A 19,319-nucleotide genomic window follows, 5' to 3' on the forward strand; every position below is an offset into this window, starting at 1 on the left:
AAGCGAAGAACCCTCTCAAGGTATCGAGACCACCCCTAGAAAGGCCATGGGTGTGGAGTGCTTAGGGGAATATTTCAAGGAAAGTTCTTTAGTAAACTCGTTCCACGAGGGGCGCTCATTTCGGGAAGAAGCGGCAGCACCATGGACAGCAGCAAGCTCCCCGCGCGCGGGCCGGGGAGGGGACAGCCGGCAGCACCCGGGACAGCGCCAGCGCGGCGCGCTCAGGGCCGAGAGGCGGCCTCATCAGCTGATGCTTTACGTAGGTTGGCTCCCCAGTTTGATAAGGCGGGTCCGGGTGGGCGCGCCAGCACTGGCTCTGCGGGGCCGCGGCCCCACACGGGGCGGGAAGGGGCCAGGGCCGAGCAGAAGGCAGGTCCCTGCCGGACTTCCCCCATCGCGGAGTTGCGGCTGCAGCCCGCGGCCGCTGCGGAGAGAAAGGGGCTGGCGGGGAGGCCACGCGGCGAGAACTACTGCGCTGACGCACCAGCCCTCTCGGCGGCCACACGCCCCGGGGCCGCGCAGCTTGTCCCCGACACTTGGGGGACGCTCGACTCTAGGCAAACAAACTGCTGCGTCTCCGCCGAGGCGAAGCGCCTTGGGAGTGCGACCTTTAGGCGGGCCCTGGCTAAGAGACGCAGCCCCCAGCTTCCGAGGACTTCAGATCTGCCGCCGGCTTGCAGCCCAGCGCCCGCCCCTCCGCCACACGTCTCCCACGGATGCAGGAGATCGGCCCGTTTCATAGTCGCTCCCCAGAAACCCTGCCACTGGCCAGAGGGCACAAGCCTCGGGAGTGGCTTCCAGCACAGTGGCCACCGTGCGTTCTCCTGAGCGCCCCTTTCCTACACACCACGGAGCCGGCCTCCTGACCCAGAGATGGACCCGCCTGCGAACCTCAGCTACTTCACCCTCTCCACCCCCGCCCCTGGGGAGGCCAACCGCAGCAGCTTCGACGCAGCAGACCCGCGCCCCAGACTGCCCCTGCTCTCCGTCTTCGGGGTGCTTGTCCTGACCTTGCTGGGCTTCCTGGTGGCGGCCACATTCGCCTGGAACCTGCTGGTGCTGGCGACCATTCTCCGCGTGCGCACGTTCCACCGCGTTCCGCACAACCTGATGGCGTCCATGGCCATCTCGGACGTGCTGGTAGCCGCTCTGGTCATGCCGCTGAGCCTGGTGCACGAGCTGTCCGGGCGCCGCTGGCAGCTGGGCCGGCGGCTGTGCCAGCTGTGGATCGCGTGCGATGTGCTCTGCTGCACGGCCAGCATCTGGAACGTGACGGCCATCGCGCTGGACCGCTACTGGTCCATCACGCGTCACCTGGAATACACACTCCGCGCCCGCAGGCGCGTCTCCAACGTCATGATCGCGCTCACCTGGGCGCTCTCCGCCGTCATCTCCTTGGCCCCACTGCTCTTCGGCTGGGGGGAGACCTACTCAGAGGGCAGCGAGGAGTGCCAGGTGAGCCGCGAGCCCTCCTACACCGTGTTCTCCACCGTGGGCGCCTTCTACCTGCCGCTGGGCGTGGTGCTCTTTGTGTACTGGAAGATCTACAAGGCCGCCAAACTCCGCGTGGGCCCCCGGAAGACCAACAGCGTCTCACCCATATCCGAAACCGTGCAGGTGGGTGTTAAAGGGACCCTTAAAAAACACTTTGCTTGCATTTGCACAGGCCTCTTCTCCGGCACACCTTCCCCCACGTTTGTGGGAAGTGGAAAATTTTTAGTATTTTGGGGCAAGGGAGGGGAGGGAGGGAAGGGGGTCAAGTGGGAGAGAGAAAGCATCACCCACTCTGCTCTGACTTGCTCTGCTCACAGAGCATGCCATCACTCATGCATTATTAATTTCCTCATATGTATGAGGGTCTGAACTATAGAATTCTACAGGGTTCCACTAGGCTTGAAAATTCTGTGGATCTGTAACCGCCTTTAGAATGTCTGAAGAAGCTGGTGTCCAGGGCTGCACCAGATAAATGAGAAACGTGCAGACTCCTGTGCTTAAGAGGGGGTGTTTAACGGGGTGGGAAGGGGGGCGGTGATCTGACTTGGCAGGAAGACTTGGCAGGAATATACCAGGCAAAGCACATTAGTGTTTCAACCCCATCTAATTTTTTCTTTGCAAATTATAGCAATTAATTTTGCAAAAGTGTGGTATCTCATGGATTACCATCATTCTCAGCATCCTCCTCTCCTGATGCAAGATCAGAGATGTTGCTCACATGCCTGTCTCAGAGCCTGCATCTGTGATCTGCTCCCATGGGCCATGGTGCTACTTTCTGGGGCTACCCCTCAGAGCCTCAGCCCCACCCCCAGTCAGACCACACATGCTGGGGACCACTGGCTTGCCTCCTGGCACAGGAGGAAAGCTGAGGGAGGAAATTAAAACCTAAGGCAGACAATTCCCCAGCTCCGTGCAAGGAGCATTTAAGGCCCAGCAACTGCTCCAGCACCCGGGAGGGCTCAGTCCCCATCTTCTCTCCACCCGCACTTTCCTGCTTTTTGTTAACTCTTAGTAATCTGACCCTGTGATGCAAGATTCAGGAACCACCAGAGTTCAACCTCTCCCACTCATTGCCAAGGGTGACCCTTTGAACCTAATTCACATGTGTAAGTTAGACCAGAAATCCACGCAGCACCCATCTCTGTTACCAGCTCTGGGACAACAAAATCAATTCAATGAGCACACTGAGTGAGTACTACGGGCTGGCTGCTGGAGGTAAGAGGATGATAAAGACATCATCTTTGCCTAGGAAGAGTCTGACACAGGCAGAGAGGCATGTGTTGTGAGCACTGCGATATGATTGTGGTTTTCAAGAGTCAGCAGCTAATTCCAAGCATAACCAGTCAATCAAGCTTACAGGAGCCAGAGGTGAAGGCAGGGGAGAAGGGGAAGGGCATCATTCTAGAAGAAAGAAGGAAAAGGGGGTGAGAGGCCCTCTGTCCTTTTATCTACAACAACAGTCTCACCCAAATGACCCTCCCCTACCCTAGGAAACATTCGGAATGTCTGGTTATCTGATACTGTTTCTGATTATCCACACGTGGGACAGGGTGCTGCTGCACCTGGCATGCAGAGCCTGGGATGCCAAGCGCGGTGGGACACACAGCACAGCCGGAACAACAGACAATTCGTGACAAATTAATGTCAACAGGGACAGATCCGGGAAACCCTGGCCCATGAGACTTCTAAACTGGACAAGAAGTGCCGACAAGTAGGTGTGCCTCCAAACTAGCCGGAGTGTCCGTGTGTGTGCGCCCCCGCAGTTCCGGGTCAGGAACAGTTCCGGGTCAGGAACAAGGGGGCTGGCAGACGGCCCACCACAGCCCTCCTTACACGGATCCTCTTCTGCCGGGATGCTCACCCAGGTAAACACAATTTGTGATCAACACCAAACGGCTTTAAAAGGGAACGGCAACTGTCCTTGTGTCCTGGAGGGTTTGGAGCAGAAGGAAAAGGGGCTATCACTACTCAGGTCTGGAGACAGCAGAAGCAAAGCACTGCTTCATGTTCTTTCTCTGCCAGGTAACTCAAAAATGGGTCTCATGGCTTTGCAAGGCCTCTAAGCCATCCAGGGCTCCACCTGAAATGTGGAGCTGGCCTTGTTCTCACGTTACCGTGGAGGGTGGATTAAAAGTCAGGCTTCCTGATTTCTTGGTGGTAGCAGGTGCCAAAGTTTCTAAATACAGTTCTACCGCCAACGAGCCCTGTTGCCTAGGGAAACACAACACTTCTTCCCTGCTTCTTTACCTTCTGAGTTTGCCTCAGATGCGCACTGAAAGCCTAACCGCTGTCAGGCACGGAGATGAAAGCTGGAAACATACGAGAGAGAGAGGCCTTGCCCTTGACAAAGTCTGATGAAACTGCGACTGAGGCTCTGACGTGAAGACACAGCTGGATTTCCAGCCTGTAAGGGCCTGGGGGGCTTTCTGGGTTCTCGGCGGGCTGACATCAGCTGTATGAGCAGCTCTGCTGGTCAGGCGTTGCTGGAGTGAATCCAGGCCTGGCTGCCTAACTTCCAAAAGTGGGGGGCTGACCCGGCAGGAGGGCTTGTAAAAGCAAGCCCACCGAGACAAAATGTCCTTGACTGACAGTACATCGAAGGCTGGTTCCGGGCCGCAGAACACATGGACTCGCCCCAAGTTTGAGGAGCACGTGGTTCTCACCCTCCAGCTCTTGGTCCTCACTCTGGAGAGACCGTTTCTCAGCTTCTCAGCTCTGTTGCTGGTTCTCCTTGAAGTTTCATCCGTGGAGAGCTGATGTTCAGACTGCACCTCAATCAACGTGCTCAGTCACTTGTCAGCACAGCGCTGGGCAGCAGCAGTCAAAGCTCTGGATGACGGACACTAGACCAGGTTAACCAACCAGCAGAAAAATGCTGGGCGGTCTCAGTTAGCAATGGGGATTTACTGCGCGTGGTAACATAAGGTTTAAAGGTTTAATTAAAAAAAAGAAAACTTCTGAAGATGGGTTGACTAGTTTAATTGATGAGAGTAATGTCTCCAAGGCATGGAGGAAAAGCCTTGATCACTGAATCGAGGGGTGGGCTTCAACAGGCAATAGTTCTTGGACAGGTGTCATGTGGCTGGATTAGCCCACCTGGAGTGTGCCCCAGCACGTTCACGCCGGGACAGAGTGGCAAAATCATGACAAACCAGGGAGAGTCCATCTGAGCTCTCATGCTCAGTCCTGCTCTCAGTCTGTCTGTGGTGTCTCTTGTCCGCAAGAACTCTAGGACCACTGCTATTTCTCCAGTGATGTCCTGAATTACGCACAGCGCAGATACTCTCACAAACAGACCGGTTATAATCTGAGAATGTTGAAGGACAGCAGTATATTTTATCTGGAGGCACATTCTGCTTACTAAATGTGTAGTTGTGTTACCGAAATGAAAGGATTCTCATAAGGATCCTGAAATATCAGCTACAAGTTGGCACACAGGATTATTCAAGATTCTCACTGAATTCTTCCATTAACTTAGGTTTTTTCCCTCGAGCCTTTTCAAAAGCCACACCATAAACAAGAAAGCTGTACTGTTGTACATCCACAATTAAAGGCAATTCCCCCTAGAAGTTTGGAAGGACAGGAAGTTGTTGGTGATAATATCTCCCTTGGGATGACTTCACTGGGCAGATTTTAGACGGTTGTCGTTTTTTTAGCCAAAAGGGGATATTGCTGCTTTCAAGGTTACTTCTGCTGTTTACATTTACTGTGGGCCTTATCTAGGCACCCAGATCTTTTAAAACAGACGTGCTTCTTGATGTTTTATCTAGAGAGCCATATCTTGTATTGATTATCTGCTTTCTTTTTAAATTTATTTTTAGCTGAGGATAATTGTTTTACAACGTTGGGTTGGTTTCTACCATGCATCAACGTGAATCAGCCATAGGTTTACACACGTCCGCTCCCTCCTGAACCTCTCTCCTACCTCCCACTCCCTCCGACCCCTTATTACCTACGTTCTGGAAGTGTCTAGCCCCATACTGGGTATTTTCTAAATTGGCAATTTCACATTTAAATTTATTTTTTTCTTATTAAGTTCCCTAATTCAGGTTTGAGCCCATTTAGGACAAGACCATACGTCAGCTGTTGGGTTTATATCAGAATACTGCTTTTAAATTTTCTATATAGTTTACAATTTAGAATCCTCAATCTTCTCTAAAAAAATGGCTTCTGAAATTGTTTTAGTTTGCATTGTAAATTTGCATAGCCATGTTATATGGCTCTTCTCTCTTCTATCCTTCTAGTTATAAATATTTTTCCTCATCTAAGGGAAAGTTTAATTAATTTCACTAGGTGCTGCTGATCTGCAGTCTAGGACAGTAAGGATTTTGTTCAGTACTCTTTAAAAATTCTAAATTCTACAACAGTTTTTTGCCCTTCTCCCTAAAGTTTAGCAGCTTCCCTGGTGGCTCAGGTGGTAAAGAATCCACCAGCAATGTGCGAGACCTGGGTTCGATCCCTGGGTTGGCAAGATCCCTTGGAAAAGAGAATGGCTACCCACTCCAGTATTCTTGCTTGGAAAATCCCCATGGACAGAGGGGCCTTGCGGGCTACAGTCCATGGGATTACAAAGAGTTGGACATGATTGAGTGGCTTTCACTTTAGAAAAATTCTTCCTTATAGCCTATATCTCAGCTCTCAATCAAGGTTTTAACTGACATTCTGTGTTTGACTTCTTGCCTGGCAATTTTACAATGTGATTTTGTTTTACTGAGGAAACCCCTGTGGAAAAGATAGTTCATTTAGGAAGTTCAGAAAAGCTGAGTAGAAATATGGGGGGTGTGGATGTGTAAGGTGGGAGGTTTTCAGTCAGTTCAGTCGCTCAGTCTTGTCCAACTCTTTGTGACCCCATGGACTGCAGCACATCAGGCTTTTCATTCCATCAGCAACTCCCAGAGCTTGCTCAAACTCATGCCCATTGAGTCGGTGATACCATCCAACCATCTCATCCTCTGTCGTCCCCTTCTCCTCCTGCCTTCAATCTTTCCCAGCATCAGGGTCATTTCCAATGAGTCAGTTTTTAGCATCAGGTGGCCAAAGTATTGGAGTTTCAGCTTCAGCATCAGTCCTTCAATGGAAATTCAGGGTTGATTTCCTTTAGGATTGACTGGTTTGATCTCCTGGCAGTCCAAGGGACTCTCAAGAGTCTTCTCTAACACCACACTTCAAAAGCATCAATTCTTTGGTGCTCAGCTTTCTTTATGGTCCAACTCTCACATGTCTATACATGACTACTGGAAAAACCATAGCTTTGACTAGATGGACCTTTGTCAGCAAAGCAATGTCTGCTTTTTAATATGCTGTCTGGGTTGGTCATAGATTTTATTCCAAGGAGCAAGCATCTTTTAATTTCATGTCTGCAGTCACCATCTGCAGTGATTTTGAAACCCAAGAAAATAAAGTCTGGCACTGTTTCCATTGTTTCCTCATCTATTTGCCATGAAGTGATGGGACCAGATGCCATGGTCTTCGTGTTTTGAATGCTGAGTTTTAAGACAGCTTTTTCACTCTCCTCTTTCACCTTCATCAAGAGGCTCTTTAGTTCCTCTTCATTTTCTGCCATGAGGGTGGCATCATCTGAGGTTGTGATATTTCTCCTGGCAATCTTGATTCCAGCCTGTGCTTCATCCAGCCTGACATTTCACAGGATGTACTCTGCAGAGAAGTTAAATAAGCAGGGTGACAATATACAGCCTTGACATACTCCTTTCTCGATTTGGAACCAGTCCATTGTTCCATGTCTGGTTCTAACTGTTGCTTCTTGACCTTCATACAGATTTCTCAGGAGGTAGGTAAGGTGGTCTGGTATTCCCATTTCTTTAAGAATTTTCCACGGTTTATTTTAATGATGGACAGGGAGGCCTGGTGTGCTGCAGTCCATAGGGTTGCAAAAAGTTGGACATGACTAAGCAACTGAACTGAAGAGCCGGACACGACTAAGCAACTGAACTGAACTGAATTTTGATCCACACAGTCAAAGGCTTTGGTGTAGTCAATAAAGTAGAAGTAGATGTTTTCCTGGAATTCTCTTGCTTTTTCTATGATCCAGTGGATGTTGGCAATTTGATCTCTGGTTCCTCTGCCTTTTCTAAATCCAGTTTGAACATCTGGAAGTTCTCGGTTCACATACTGTTGAAGCCTCACTTGGAGAATTTTGAGCATTACCTTGCTAGTGTGTGAGATGAGTGCAATTGTTCAGTAATTTGAACATTCTTTGGCATTGTCTTTCTTTGGGATTGGAATGAAAACTGACCTTTTCCAGTCCTGTGGCCACTGCTGAGTTTTCCAAATTTGCTGGCATACTGAGTGTAGCACTTTCACAGCATCATCTTTTAGGACTTGAAATAGCTCAACTGGAATTCCACCACCTCCACTAGCTTTGTTCAGTGCTTCCTAAAGCCAACCTGACTTTGCACTCCAGGATGTCTGGCTCTAGGTGAGTGATCATACCATCGTGGTTATCGGGGTCATTAAGATCTCTTTTGTATAGTTCTTCTGTGTATTCTTGCCACCTCTTAATATCTTCTGCTTCTGTTAGGCCCATACCGTTTCTGACCTTTATTGTGCCCATCTTTGCATGAAATGTTCCCTTGGAATCTCTAATTTTCTTGAAGAGATGTCTACTCTTTCCCATTCTACTGTTTTCTTCTATTTCTTTGCACTGATCACTGAGGAAGGCTTTCTTTTCTTTCCTTGCTTTTCTTTGGAACTCTGTATTCAGATGAGTATATCTTTCCTTTTCTCCTTTGCCTTTAGCTTCTCTTCTTTTATCAGCTATTTGTAAGGCCTCCTCAGACAATCATTTTGCCTTTTTGTATTTCTTCTACTTGGGGATGGTTTTGATCACCGCCCCCTGTACAAGGAGTCAGATATGACTGAGCGACTGGACTGACTGTTCATGGGGTTCTCAAGGCAAGAATACTGAAGTGGTTTGCTGTTCCCTTCTCCAGTGGGCCACATTTTGTCAGAACTCTCCACCATGACCCGTCTGTCTTGGGTGGCCCTACACAGCATGGCTCATAGTTGCACTGAGTTAGACAAGGCTGTGGTCCATGGGATCAGTTTTGTTAGTTCTCTGTGATTGTGGTTTTCAATCTGTCTGGCCTCTGCCTCCAGACAGAGTCCTGGTTCCTACTCAAAGAAATATGCATAACAATGTCTTTGAGCCCCCACCCAGGTGGAGGATGGTAACTTCAGACAGAACACAAGATTCCTGGAGCACAGCTCTGTTCCCTCAGCACCAACCAATCAAAAAGGGTCACAAACCCTGCAATCCTCACCCCAAATGTTGCCTTCTGTTTCCGGGGACCACAGATGACCATCCTGTTAGGTCTTCTGTTTGGCCCCTGTCTATTTCATCTCTGAGAGGGGCCAACAGTTTCAAACTAAATTGCTGTTATTATAAGGGTGAATGCTGGTTTCAGGCAAAAAAAAAATACCTTGACTTAGATCTGGTAGAGAGAGACTTCTGTTCTGCTAGGCAGCAGGAAGAAGTTACAGAAGAAAGAGACCTCCGCCCCAATTCCCAAGAAGTATCTTGAGTATGAAGTCTCTCGGGGGAGTTGTTAGGGGAAGCACACTGATTGAAACCACCCACCCTGGCCAGGCACTATAGTAACCATTTGCATGAGTTGTTTTATGACAGGAGATCCTGATAAGGAATACGGAACTAATAAGCCACCACCAACCAGAAGAGTTCGGGAAAGGTCGAAAGGAGACACCGCGTGTCCGTCCATTTCCCAGAATCCCTCTTGCTAGCATCCATCTTGGCTGAGTGATGCGTGCACCACCAGGAAAGACTCTGAATTAGAATGATTGGCCAAAGACCACCCGGGAACTAATCCCATCACCATAAAACCCAAGACTGTGAGCCAGAGCAGTTCTCCTGGGTTCCCTTACCCTACTGCCTTCCACCCGGGTGCCCTTTCCCAATGGCACCCCACTCCAGTACTCTTGCCTGGAGAATCCCATGGACAGAGGAGCCTGGAAGGCTGCAGTCCATGGGGTCGCTGAGGGTCAGACACGACTGAGTGACTTCACTTTCACTTTTCACTTTCATGCATTGGAGAAGGAAATGGCAACCCACTCCAGTGTTCTTGCCTGGAGAATCCCAAGGACGGGGGAGCCTGGTGGGCTGCCATCTATGGGGTCACACAGAGTCGGACATGACTGAAGTGACTTAGCAGCAGCAGCAGCCCTCTGATGGAGGATAAGAGGCATGTGGAAGCTTCCTGATGGGAGGGACTGGCTGTGGGGGAATCTGGGTCTTGCTTTGATGGGTGGGGCCATGCTCAGCGAATCTTTAATCCAATTTTCTGGTTTTGGGTGGGGCTATGTTCCCTCCCCGTAGTTTGACCTGAGGCCAAAATGTGGTAGGGGCAATGGCATCTCCCTCAAAAGGACTTATGCCAGGACTGTTGTCTCCAGTGCCCCTGACCCTGCCGCAGGCCACTGTCGACCCACACCTCCACCAGACTCCCAAACACTCACTGGCAAGTCTGGCTCAGTGTCTCGGGTTCCTGCCCTTTCTCCTGGGTCCTGGTGTGCACAAGGTTTTCTTTGTGCCCTCCAAGTGCCCGTTTCCTGCGGAAGTTCTGTAGCAAATCCCACTGGAATTCAAAGTCAAATTCCCTGGGTTCTCAGTCCCTTTGCCGGATCTCCAGGTTGGGAATTCTGTTGTGGGTCCTAGAACTTTTGCAACAGTGCAAGAATGTCTTTGGTATAATTGTTCTCCAGTCTGTGGGTCATCCGCTCAGTGGCTCTATGGTGGGGCTAGTGGTGACCTCCTCCAGGAGGGCTTACGCCACACGCCACACCTCCCAGGCCTGCTGCAGCCAGAGTCCCTGTCGCCTCGCAGGTCACCGCTGACCCAGCCTCCACAGGAGACACTCAGACACTCAAAGGCAGGTCTGGCTCAGTCTCTGTGGGGCCTCTGGGTCCTGGTGTGCACAAGGTTTTGTTTGAGCCCTCCAAGCATCTCGGATGGGTAGGGGTTTGATTCTAAACACAATTTTGCCCCTCCTACCTATCTTGTTGGGGCTTCTCCTTTGCCCTTGGATGTGGGGTATCTTTTTTTGGTGGGATCCAACAGTCTCCTGTCGAGGGGAAGTTTTGGAAAGTTATAAAATCTTTAGGACCAACTCAGAGTTAGACTTTAAGGCTTTAGCAGAACAACTAAAAAAGCTGATTCTTAACTGTTTAGTGTTTGTCTTCTAACTTAAATATGTTAATTTATTGATTTCGACTTTCAGAGATTATTACGTGAAAAACTTTTTTTCACATTTATCAAGAAAAGAGTGAGAGTTAGGATTATAGCGCAGTTTAAAATAGAAGTTCACAAAGAAGAAGGCTGAGACTCTGACTAAAACAAAGCACGACAAATAAGAAAAAGGCCACCAGGGTTGGCCAACAGTCTGTGCTTGTGAATGGTTTCTCAGATCCTTGACCAGAGGCCAAGAAGGGGCCATATGATGACCAACCCAATCATCAATGAGCTGGAATGCCAACCACACCAGGTGATATTTATTCCGTAAACTGACAAGACAGGGAATGCCCCCACTTAAGTTTTGTGAAAAACTTGAAGCAAAGTCTGATCAACTGCTTTCTGACAAATTGGTTATTAAGTCTAATGGTCTGCAAATCATTAGTCCTCAGGTCTGGCTTGGAAAAGATTAGAAGCTTATAAAGCCAGCACCTTATAGAACAATCCTTTTTATATTCAACAGAAAAATAAAAGGTATTCCAGGACAAAAAATAAAGCAAAAAAATCTATGAAAATAAGAGTTTGCATATTTAGACAAACGACAGCCAAAACAAAGAAAACAGCAATATAATAAGTAGGTTATGGCATGACATTTTTGCTCAATGGTATACCTCCAGCAAGAGACCTAACAGCTTTATAAGATGTAAGTCGACTTCCAAACGGTGCACCTTTCTAACAAAGGTCCAGTTATTTGATACGAAGGCCTAAGCTGAATGAACTTATTCAAATACACATGTGTGCGTGCATGCTTTGTCACTTGGTCATGTCTGACTCTTTGTGACCCCATGGACTGCAGCCTGCCAGGTTCCTCTGCCCATGGGATTTTTAGAAAGAACACTAGAGTGGCTTGCCATTCCCCTCTCCAGGGAATCTTCCTGACCCAAGAGTTGAACCCGCATCACCTGTGTCTCCTGCATCGCAGGCAGATTCTTTACACTCTCAGCCATCGGGGAAGCCCATTTAAAGACACACTTGGTTGCAAAGCCTTGGATAACAAAACAGAGTGAGAAGAGCCCGGTGGAGCGGGCTGGCACTCAGCTCGTTGAGACTGGTGTGCATCTGCAGATCCAAAGGCGGCTGGGGTCCAGGGCTCTGTGGATGCACCTGTAGTCCAAGTATCCTGTCGAGGGTCCTCAAAATGATATCCATGGAACCTCTAGAACTGCCCGAAGATGATACAACCACCACATAGCACCTGAAATAAAAACACGGCTTGCTACAGATTGAGAAAAGCTACGCTTGTCTGGCACCATCTCCCGGAGCAGAGCAGAACACCCATCATCGATGGAGACAGTGTTGAGCTCGGGGGTGGGAGGGCGTTGAGAGGGACGCTGAGCAGACTTCCCCCACACAGGGGGTGACTCAGTGAGGCCACCGTTGGTTCACTGCTGCCCAGGGACGCACGCACCCAGCTGGCTGTCAGATGTGAGGGCCGACACTGAGCAGCTGGTCTGCCGATGCCTGTTCACAGAGCTGGACCGTCCTGGGTTCACTGGAGGGGTTTAAACAAGCAGCAAGGCTCTGTGTTACCACAACTACAGGACAGACGGTCTTTTCCTAAGCTTGTGGAAATGTTCTTATTCTGACCCTTGTAAAGCCCTCCCTAGGTGGGTAGGATCATTCCCAGATTAAACATCCCAACTCACTGGTACATCCTGCATGTGACAATGGTCTGGTCTTACCTGCAATCACCCGAAGCCACACTTACCAGGTGAGAGCCTTCATCCCTTAATCGCAATACCCACTATTGATGATAATCTATTGATTATCTGTGATAAAGGGAGGTGAAGCAGAATAGTTTGAGGAAATAAAAGGACATGCTAGATTTATGATTAACTAGTGAATTGTTATTTAACTAGGCTTCCCAGGTGGCGCAGTGGTAAAGAATCTGCCTGCAATGCAGGAGACAAGGGTTTGATCCCTGGGTCAGAAAGATCTCCTGGAGAAGGAAAGGACAACCTACTTTATTATTTGAGCCTGGGAAACCCCATGGACAGAGGAGCCTGGTGGGCTACAGTCCATGGGGTTGCAATAGAGTTGGACACAACTTAGTGACTAAACAACAACTTCAGTTCAGTCGCTCAGTCGTGTCCGACTCTTTGTGACCCCGTGGTCTGCAGCACACCAGGCCTCCCTGTCCATCACCAACTCCCAGAGCCTGCTCAAACTCATGCCCATCGAGTCGGTGATGCCATCCAACCATCTCATCCTCTGTTGTCCCCTTCTCCTCCTGTATTCAATCTTTCCCAGCATCAGCATCTTTTCCAATGAGTTGGTTGGAGTTTCAGCTTCAGCATCAATCCTTCCATTGAATATTCATAACTGATTTCCTTTAGGATTGACTGGTTTAGATAACAACAAGTTATCTTAACATATAACCATCTTCATTTTTTTTAAGTTTCAGTTTTTAAAAAACTTTTAATTTTGTACTGGGGTGTAGTCAGTTAGCACTGTTGCGATAGTTCAGGTGAACAATAAGGGACTCAGTCATACATGTATACACGTATCCATTCTCCCCCAAAATCTCCCCCCCAACACACACATCCAGGCTGCCACGTAACGTTGAGCAGAGCTCCATGTGCTATATAGTAGGTCACTGTTGAACACATAACCGTTTTGGAAGAATATGCTAAGTCACTTCAGTCGTGTCCACTCTGTGCGACCCCATAGGCGGCAGCCCAACAGGCTCCCCCGTCCCTGGGATTCTCCAGGCAAGAACACTGGAGAGGGTTGCCGTTTCCTTCTCCAATGCATGAAAGTGAAAAGTGAAAGTGAAAGTGAAGTCGTGTCCGACCCTCAGTGACCCCTTGAACTGCAGCCCTCCAGGCTCCTCCATCCATGGGATTTTCCAGGCAAGAGTGAGAAGTCTAAATCATAGGCACATGTCCCCCAAATAATTCATTTGTTTGGAGATACAAGGCCAACTGTTCACTTATAAAATTTTTTCCACGGGAGTCTTAACTTGTGAGGCTTGTGCTTTAGAAATGATACAACACTACAAAGATAAATGGGAAAAGTGAAGCTTGGCTCGAATGCGTCCACTTATTTTTACCCCATTACCTCTCTTTCTGTGAATCTACTAACAACCATGCTGAGTAACTGACAGAGTAATCAATAGCATCTATACACCAGATGTGATTAAGTACTTTATTGCGATCGTTGACAAGCAGAGCTAAGGAGTCCTTTAGTCAGAAAGCCACAGGGTAAGCAACCAAGTCAACCATCTGCTAACACCAGGAGCTGAAACTCCCCAACAGCAAAGCCCCTCCTCCAGCGGAGCCATTATAGACCAATGGCACGCTCACCAGGTGAGCTGGTGTTGAATGACTCCCAAAATGATCTACATCTCTCATCAAAGCTGTAGAGAGCGTGCTTTTCTGAGAAACAAGTTCTCTAACCTATAAAAATTCCCGACTCAAAACAAACCATAAAAACAATGTATTTAGGGGAAAAAGTTTAACTTGAATTCAAACTAGAATTCTAAGAAGTGGGAGAAGACTGCATGGAATAGGAAAAGAATTGTTAAAAATGAATTTAGGTTCTCTGCTGTAAAGGGGCCCCACGAATGTGCTCCCCACCTGCTGTGCTAAGAACTCAGAGAAAGTGATCATGGATCTGTGGGTCCCACTGACAAGAGAAACCCTCCTGAAGACAAGCTTAGGAATAAAAAACTGGGAAACCTTTAAGAGACACTTGCACATCAATTCTCAGTGGGGAATTCTCACAAATTCAGTGAACACATGCTGTGCATGGGAACAGTTCAAATTCAAAAGAACCTAGGTACAGTATGCTGGAAGAATCTAGGATTTTATAGTTGTTGTTCAGCTGCTCAGTAGTGTCTCTTTGCGACTGCATGGACTGCAGCACGCCAGGCTTCCCCATCCTTCACCATCTCCCAGAGCTTGCTCAACTCATGTCCATTGAGTTGATGATGCCATCCAACCATCTCATCCTCTGTTGCCCCCTTCTCCTCCTGCCCTCAATCTTTCCCAGCACCAGGATCTTTGCTAACGAGTTGGCTCTTTGCATCAGGTAGCCAAAACATTCAGGATTTCATAGTACAACTGCCACACACCTGCGCAAGCAGGCCTGTGTATGGCATTTAATGTTTCTCCACGGGGACGATGACCTGAAGGGATGGGCTGCCGTGAAACTGTCTTATGGCACTTGGGTCCCCTTCCCTGATGCTCGCCTTTATAGACATACCCACACCCTACACCTGATGTATGGCACACACCTGGACAACACAGCCCTGTGATCCCTCGTCTCTCAGACGAACGAAGTACTGTGTTGTACGAACGAAGTACTGTGTTATACGAACGAAGTACTGTGTTGTATTCTGACGTGGATTCCCTTTGGATTCAGGTCAGGACTGGGTCTGAATGTCCCAGCAGCGTCTCAGTCAATAGGACAGAAGGTGGCCCCTCAGAATGGAAGCTGTGTAACTCTTCCCATTATGCAGTAGAAAACTCCCACAGATAAAAAGCAGAGCACTGGGAGTGTATCTCATCCTTCACCAAAGGCTGGCCTCACAGAGGCAGTCTCACTGTAGGGCTCACAGCGTCTCACAACTGGAATCTGAGTATCTGAAGGGCTAAGATGGTCTTCTGGAGTTGACCTGGAGCGGCAGTTACCACCAAGGGGGCAGGCAGGCAGTGAGTGGGGATGGGGTGGGGGTGGAGAGGTTCCGAGAGGGGGTCGTGGTTCAGAAGCTACCGTATCTAGCTATGTGTTGCTGTATTCATTTCTGCCGTTACCCCAGAGCTTGGAGTCTGGTTTACATGCTCCACCTTTACACCAAGTGTGCTACAGAGAGTTAAGGGTTGGTCACGATGGCCTCAAAACCCTGAGCGGCCAGCGTCGCCCATGAAGAAGTCTGAAAGGAAACAGAACTTCTCAAGGACTCAAGAGTCAGGACTGGAATTACTGTTTCATTGCCACCTTGGGGAAATGGGGGGAAATGCCTTCCTTGATGACATTCTGAGGTTGAGTTTTACTAAGGGAATTAGTGACTTTTCCTATTTTCTTTATGCTGAAAAATGAAACTGAATACTGTGCTTGCATTTCTATCAATTAGCTCCCTGAAATGCATTCCATGATAGACACTAATAAAAGAAGAAAGATAACTGTGGTTCCACCCAGAGGTGAGGCTCTGGAAAGACACAGGTGAAAGTATCAATGTCACTTATTTTATATATGCTTTTAAGAGCTGAAGAATAATGAACTACTTGTTTCCGTATTTATGAATCTTATGTTTAACTGTATAATGCTGGGGTTTCGCTGCCTTTCAAATAGATGACAGGAAGGTTATCATATAAATTTAGTAATTCACACATGAACTAACATTCCCTTAACTACAGTGTTCCTATTTTCAGCTCCATTATTCTATATGATAAGTTATAAATAGTTCCTCTTGACTACAATTTGTAGATGCAGCCATGAACTGGTTACGTGGGTTAGAGGGACAGACCCTGTGACCTAGCCCACTGCCTAGAAGGTTGTGCGCTCCTGGAGCGTGACTGGGTACCTCTCCAGGTCAAGTGTCCTGGGATCACAGAAGGCTGGAGTTGCAGAGGACAGAGTTTGATGTCAGGGTAGTCTCTCCACTAGTGAATGATGGATCGGCCCAGAAACTGCCCCACATTGTGACGGGGTCAACTAACTTGCTCATTTAGCACATCAGCCCATCGTCATTTCCTCCTGTTTCAGGGGCCTTGTCATCAGACACATCTTATTCCAGTTCTCCAAAGATCTGGAGAAAAAAAAAAAAATTAAAAAGCTGGAATGGAGGAAAGAGCCTCCTTTCCTAGGAATTCCGCTTCCTTAGAGAAGGGTCGTGAAGCTGGAGAAACTGCCTTCCAGGGGACTTGGGCAAGCCAAGGTGGAGGGAATCTGAGTTTAGCATCTCCTGTTTTCCATAAAAGTCGGGGCAGGGGACAAACCAGAAGGAGATCACAAAGAGGTAAGATGTCAAAATGTGAGCAAACACCCAGCTCTGTCGGCCCCGGGGTGGGGGGACCCTAGAGGGTCCCTGCGACGGACAAGTAAAAGCTTTCTCTTGAAGTGCAAGTGCGGGAAACGGCCAACCCGTGACTCGGGTCAGCCCGCCCGGGCGTGAGGAGCGGGCGGCTCCTCCTGACGCTTCTGTTTGCCTCCTCCAGGGGAAGGGCGCGGCTCAGCGGCCTGAGATGGTCCTCGCGGCGCGCCGCGCCAAGGTCACCTTCCAGGCCGACGGGGACGCGTGGCGCGAGCAGAAGGAGCAGCGCGCCGCCCTCATGGTGGGCATCCTCATCGGGGTGTTCGTGCTCTGCTGGATCCCGTTCTTCACCGCCGAGCTCCTCAGGCCCCTGTGCGCCTGCGACGTCCCCGCCACCTGGAAGAGCGTCTTCCTGTGGCTCGGCTACTCCAACTCCTTTTTCAACCCCCTCATCTACACGGCCTTCAACAAGAACTACAACAGCGCCTTCAAGAACTTCTTCTCTAGGCACCGCTGAGCGCGAGGCTGGCACGGCAGGGGGTACTCGCCCATCTCCCCATCCCCACCCAGCAACCACCTGCCAGAGACAGGCCTTCGAGGTCCCCAGGGTGGCCCCCAGAGCCAACTGGCTCACTGCCCCGCTCCCGGCAGGAAGGCGAGTCTCCACGGGCAGTTCCCAGGACCTCATTTTATCCCATTTATCTGCTTGTCTTCACTCCGCACTGAACAGCCACGGACTTGGCCCACCAAGTGCCCTTTCCTCTCCAGAGTCCACCGCAGCATGGTTTAGCGTCATCCCAGAAAAGTCAAACCAGCCAGAGGGGAGGGAGGAAACAGATCAGTCCAGGCAGGATGAGGACAGGAAGTGATGAACAAGGAGTCACAACGGGGACATCTAGGGGGAAGGAAACCACAACTGCGAATTTCCCGGAACAGTCCCCACTTCCAGGGCTCCATTCCGTGGTTCCAGAAAGTTCACCCTAGTACTTACCATGTCCCAATATTTGCCCACGAAACATTCTCTCTGAACATATCAAAGTACGCAGGCACATCTGCAAGACCAGTCAATACGGCCCCACACACATGCACACCGAACCTAGGGAAGAGGCAAGTGTTCCCACTGGCCACTTTATTCTAAAATGCAACCCAAGAGCTTGGAACTGGAACTGAAAGTCAAATCAAATACCACCTTCCGTTTTGAAGCAACTGTCCACAGCACGGAGATACCTACTAGCTCTGTAGAATCTGTCAAATTTGCTTATTATTATGGGTTCCATTTTTATACAGTTTATTCAAATGTTGCCAAACAAAGATTTGTAGCCTCGGATCATGAGATTAGAATAACAAAACTGTCACAACGTTGTTGACTTCTTAAACATAGTTTCATCACTAAGGGCTATGAAGGCTTCTTCACCAAAAGGGGCACTTTAGGGTGATGGGTGATTGATCTGTTAGCTGCAGCTGCGCACTGGCATGTACATACCCACTGTGAGACCGGTACTGGCAACGATGAGAGCAGAAAAGTGGGAACACTTTAGTGGACACATCAATGTAACTGGTGAGGCAAGACAATTAGGTGATGATGCAGTGTTTATGTGATCAGACAAAACTTTAAAAAGGTCTTGGACAATAAAACTGCCTGTGGTTTGCTGTGTCCTGATTCTCTGAATGCATGCGTTTAAAAATTACATGTCTGAATTATTACAATACAGATATATTGTTATATGTATTATTTTGTACATACTAAATCATATTAATTAACATATTAAAAATAGGAAATCTATGTCCATTTGTTTTAACACTTGCTCCTTGGAAGGAAAGCTATGATCAAGCTAGGCAGCATGTTAAAAAGCAGACATTACTTTGCCAAGAAAGGTCCATCTAGTCAAGGCTATGGTTTTTCCAGTGGTCATGTATGGATGAGAGAGCTGGACTATAAAGAAAGCTGAGTGCTGAAGAACTGATGCTTTTGAACTGTGGTGTTGGAGAAGACTCTTGGGAGCCCCTTGGACTACAAGGAGATCCAACCAGTCAGTCCTAAAGAAATAAGTAATGAATATTCATTGGAAGGACTGATGCTGAAGCTGAAACTCCAATACTTTGGCCACCTGATGCAAAGAAGTGACTCACTAGAAAAAACACCGATGCTGGGAAAGATTGACGGTGGGAAGAGAAGGGGACAACAGAGGATGAGATGGCTGGATGGGATCACCGACTCAATGGACATGAGTTTGAGTAAGCTCTGGGAGTTGGTGAAGGACAGGGAGGCCTGATGTGCTGCAGTCCATGGGGTCGCAAAGAGTCAGACACAACTGAGCGACTGAACTGATGTGCACTTGTGGTCTTGGTTTGAAGTTTGGTTTTGCGTTCACTGCAAGGATGGCTCTGACGCCTCAGTCAGCACCAAGTTCCACGGCAGCAGTAGATAGTAGGACTTGACACATGGACCAGACTGAATTTATTTAGAAATCAGGAGGGCAATTCCTGTAGGGGAGGCCTGGGAGTTGCATCTCCCACCGCGTGGGTAACGATATCCACATCACCACCCTATGCATGCCCCGCCCCCACCTATCAGGGCCACGCTGC

The 19,319-nt window shown here is 48.8% G+C and overlaps 1 protein-coding gene across 1 annotated transcript; it reads left to right on the forward strand.

Annotated features, from left to right (window-relative positions):
- Nucleotides 1-873: 873 nt before the first annotated feature.
- Nucleotides 874-18,422, forward strand: HTR5A (5-hydroxytryptamine receptor 5A). Its single transcript, NM_001192842.1, has 2 exons — nucleotides 874-1,617; nucleotides 16,918-18,422. Exons 1-2 carry the CDS (start codon nucleotides 874-876, stop codon nucleotides 17,248-17,250), a joined length of 1,077 nt encoding a protein of 358 aa, NP_001179771.1. The 3' UTR covers nucleotides 17,251-18,422.
- Nucleotides 18,423-19,319: the final 897 nt, after the last annotated feature.

Source organism: Bos taurus, chromosome 4 (genome assembly GCF_002263795.3).
Source record: "Bos taurus isolate L1 Dominette 01449 registration number 42190680 breed Hereford chromosome 4, ARS-UCD2.0, whole genome shotgun sequence".
Classification (NCBI taxonomy): domain Eukaryota; kingdom Metazoa; phylum Chordata; class Mammalia; order Artiodactyla; family Bovidae; genus Bos; species Bos taurus.

What these genes read in the sequence shown, in the direction of transcription:
- HTR5A (NM_001192842.1), top strand. Translation starts at nt 874, where the DNA reads ATGGACCCGCCTGCGAACCTCAGCTACTTCACCCTCTCCACCCCCGCC. An exon ending in CCATATCCGAAACCGTGCAG is followed by an intron (nt 1,618 to 16,917) that starts GTGGGTGTTAAA and finishes TGCCTCCTCCAG; the next exon opens with GGGAAGGGCGCGGCTCAGCG.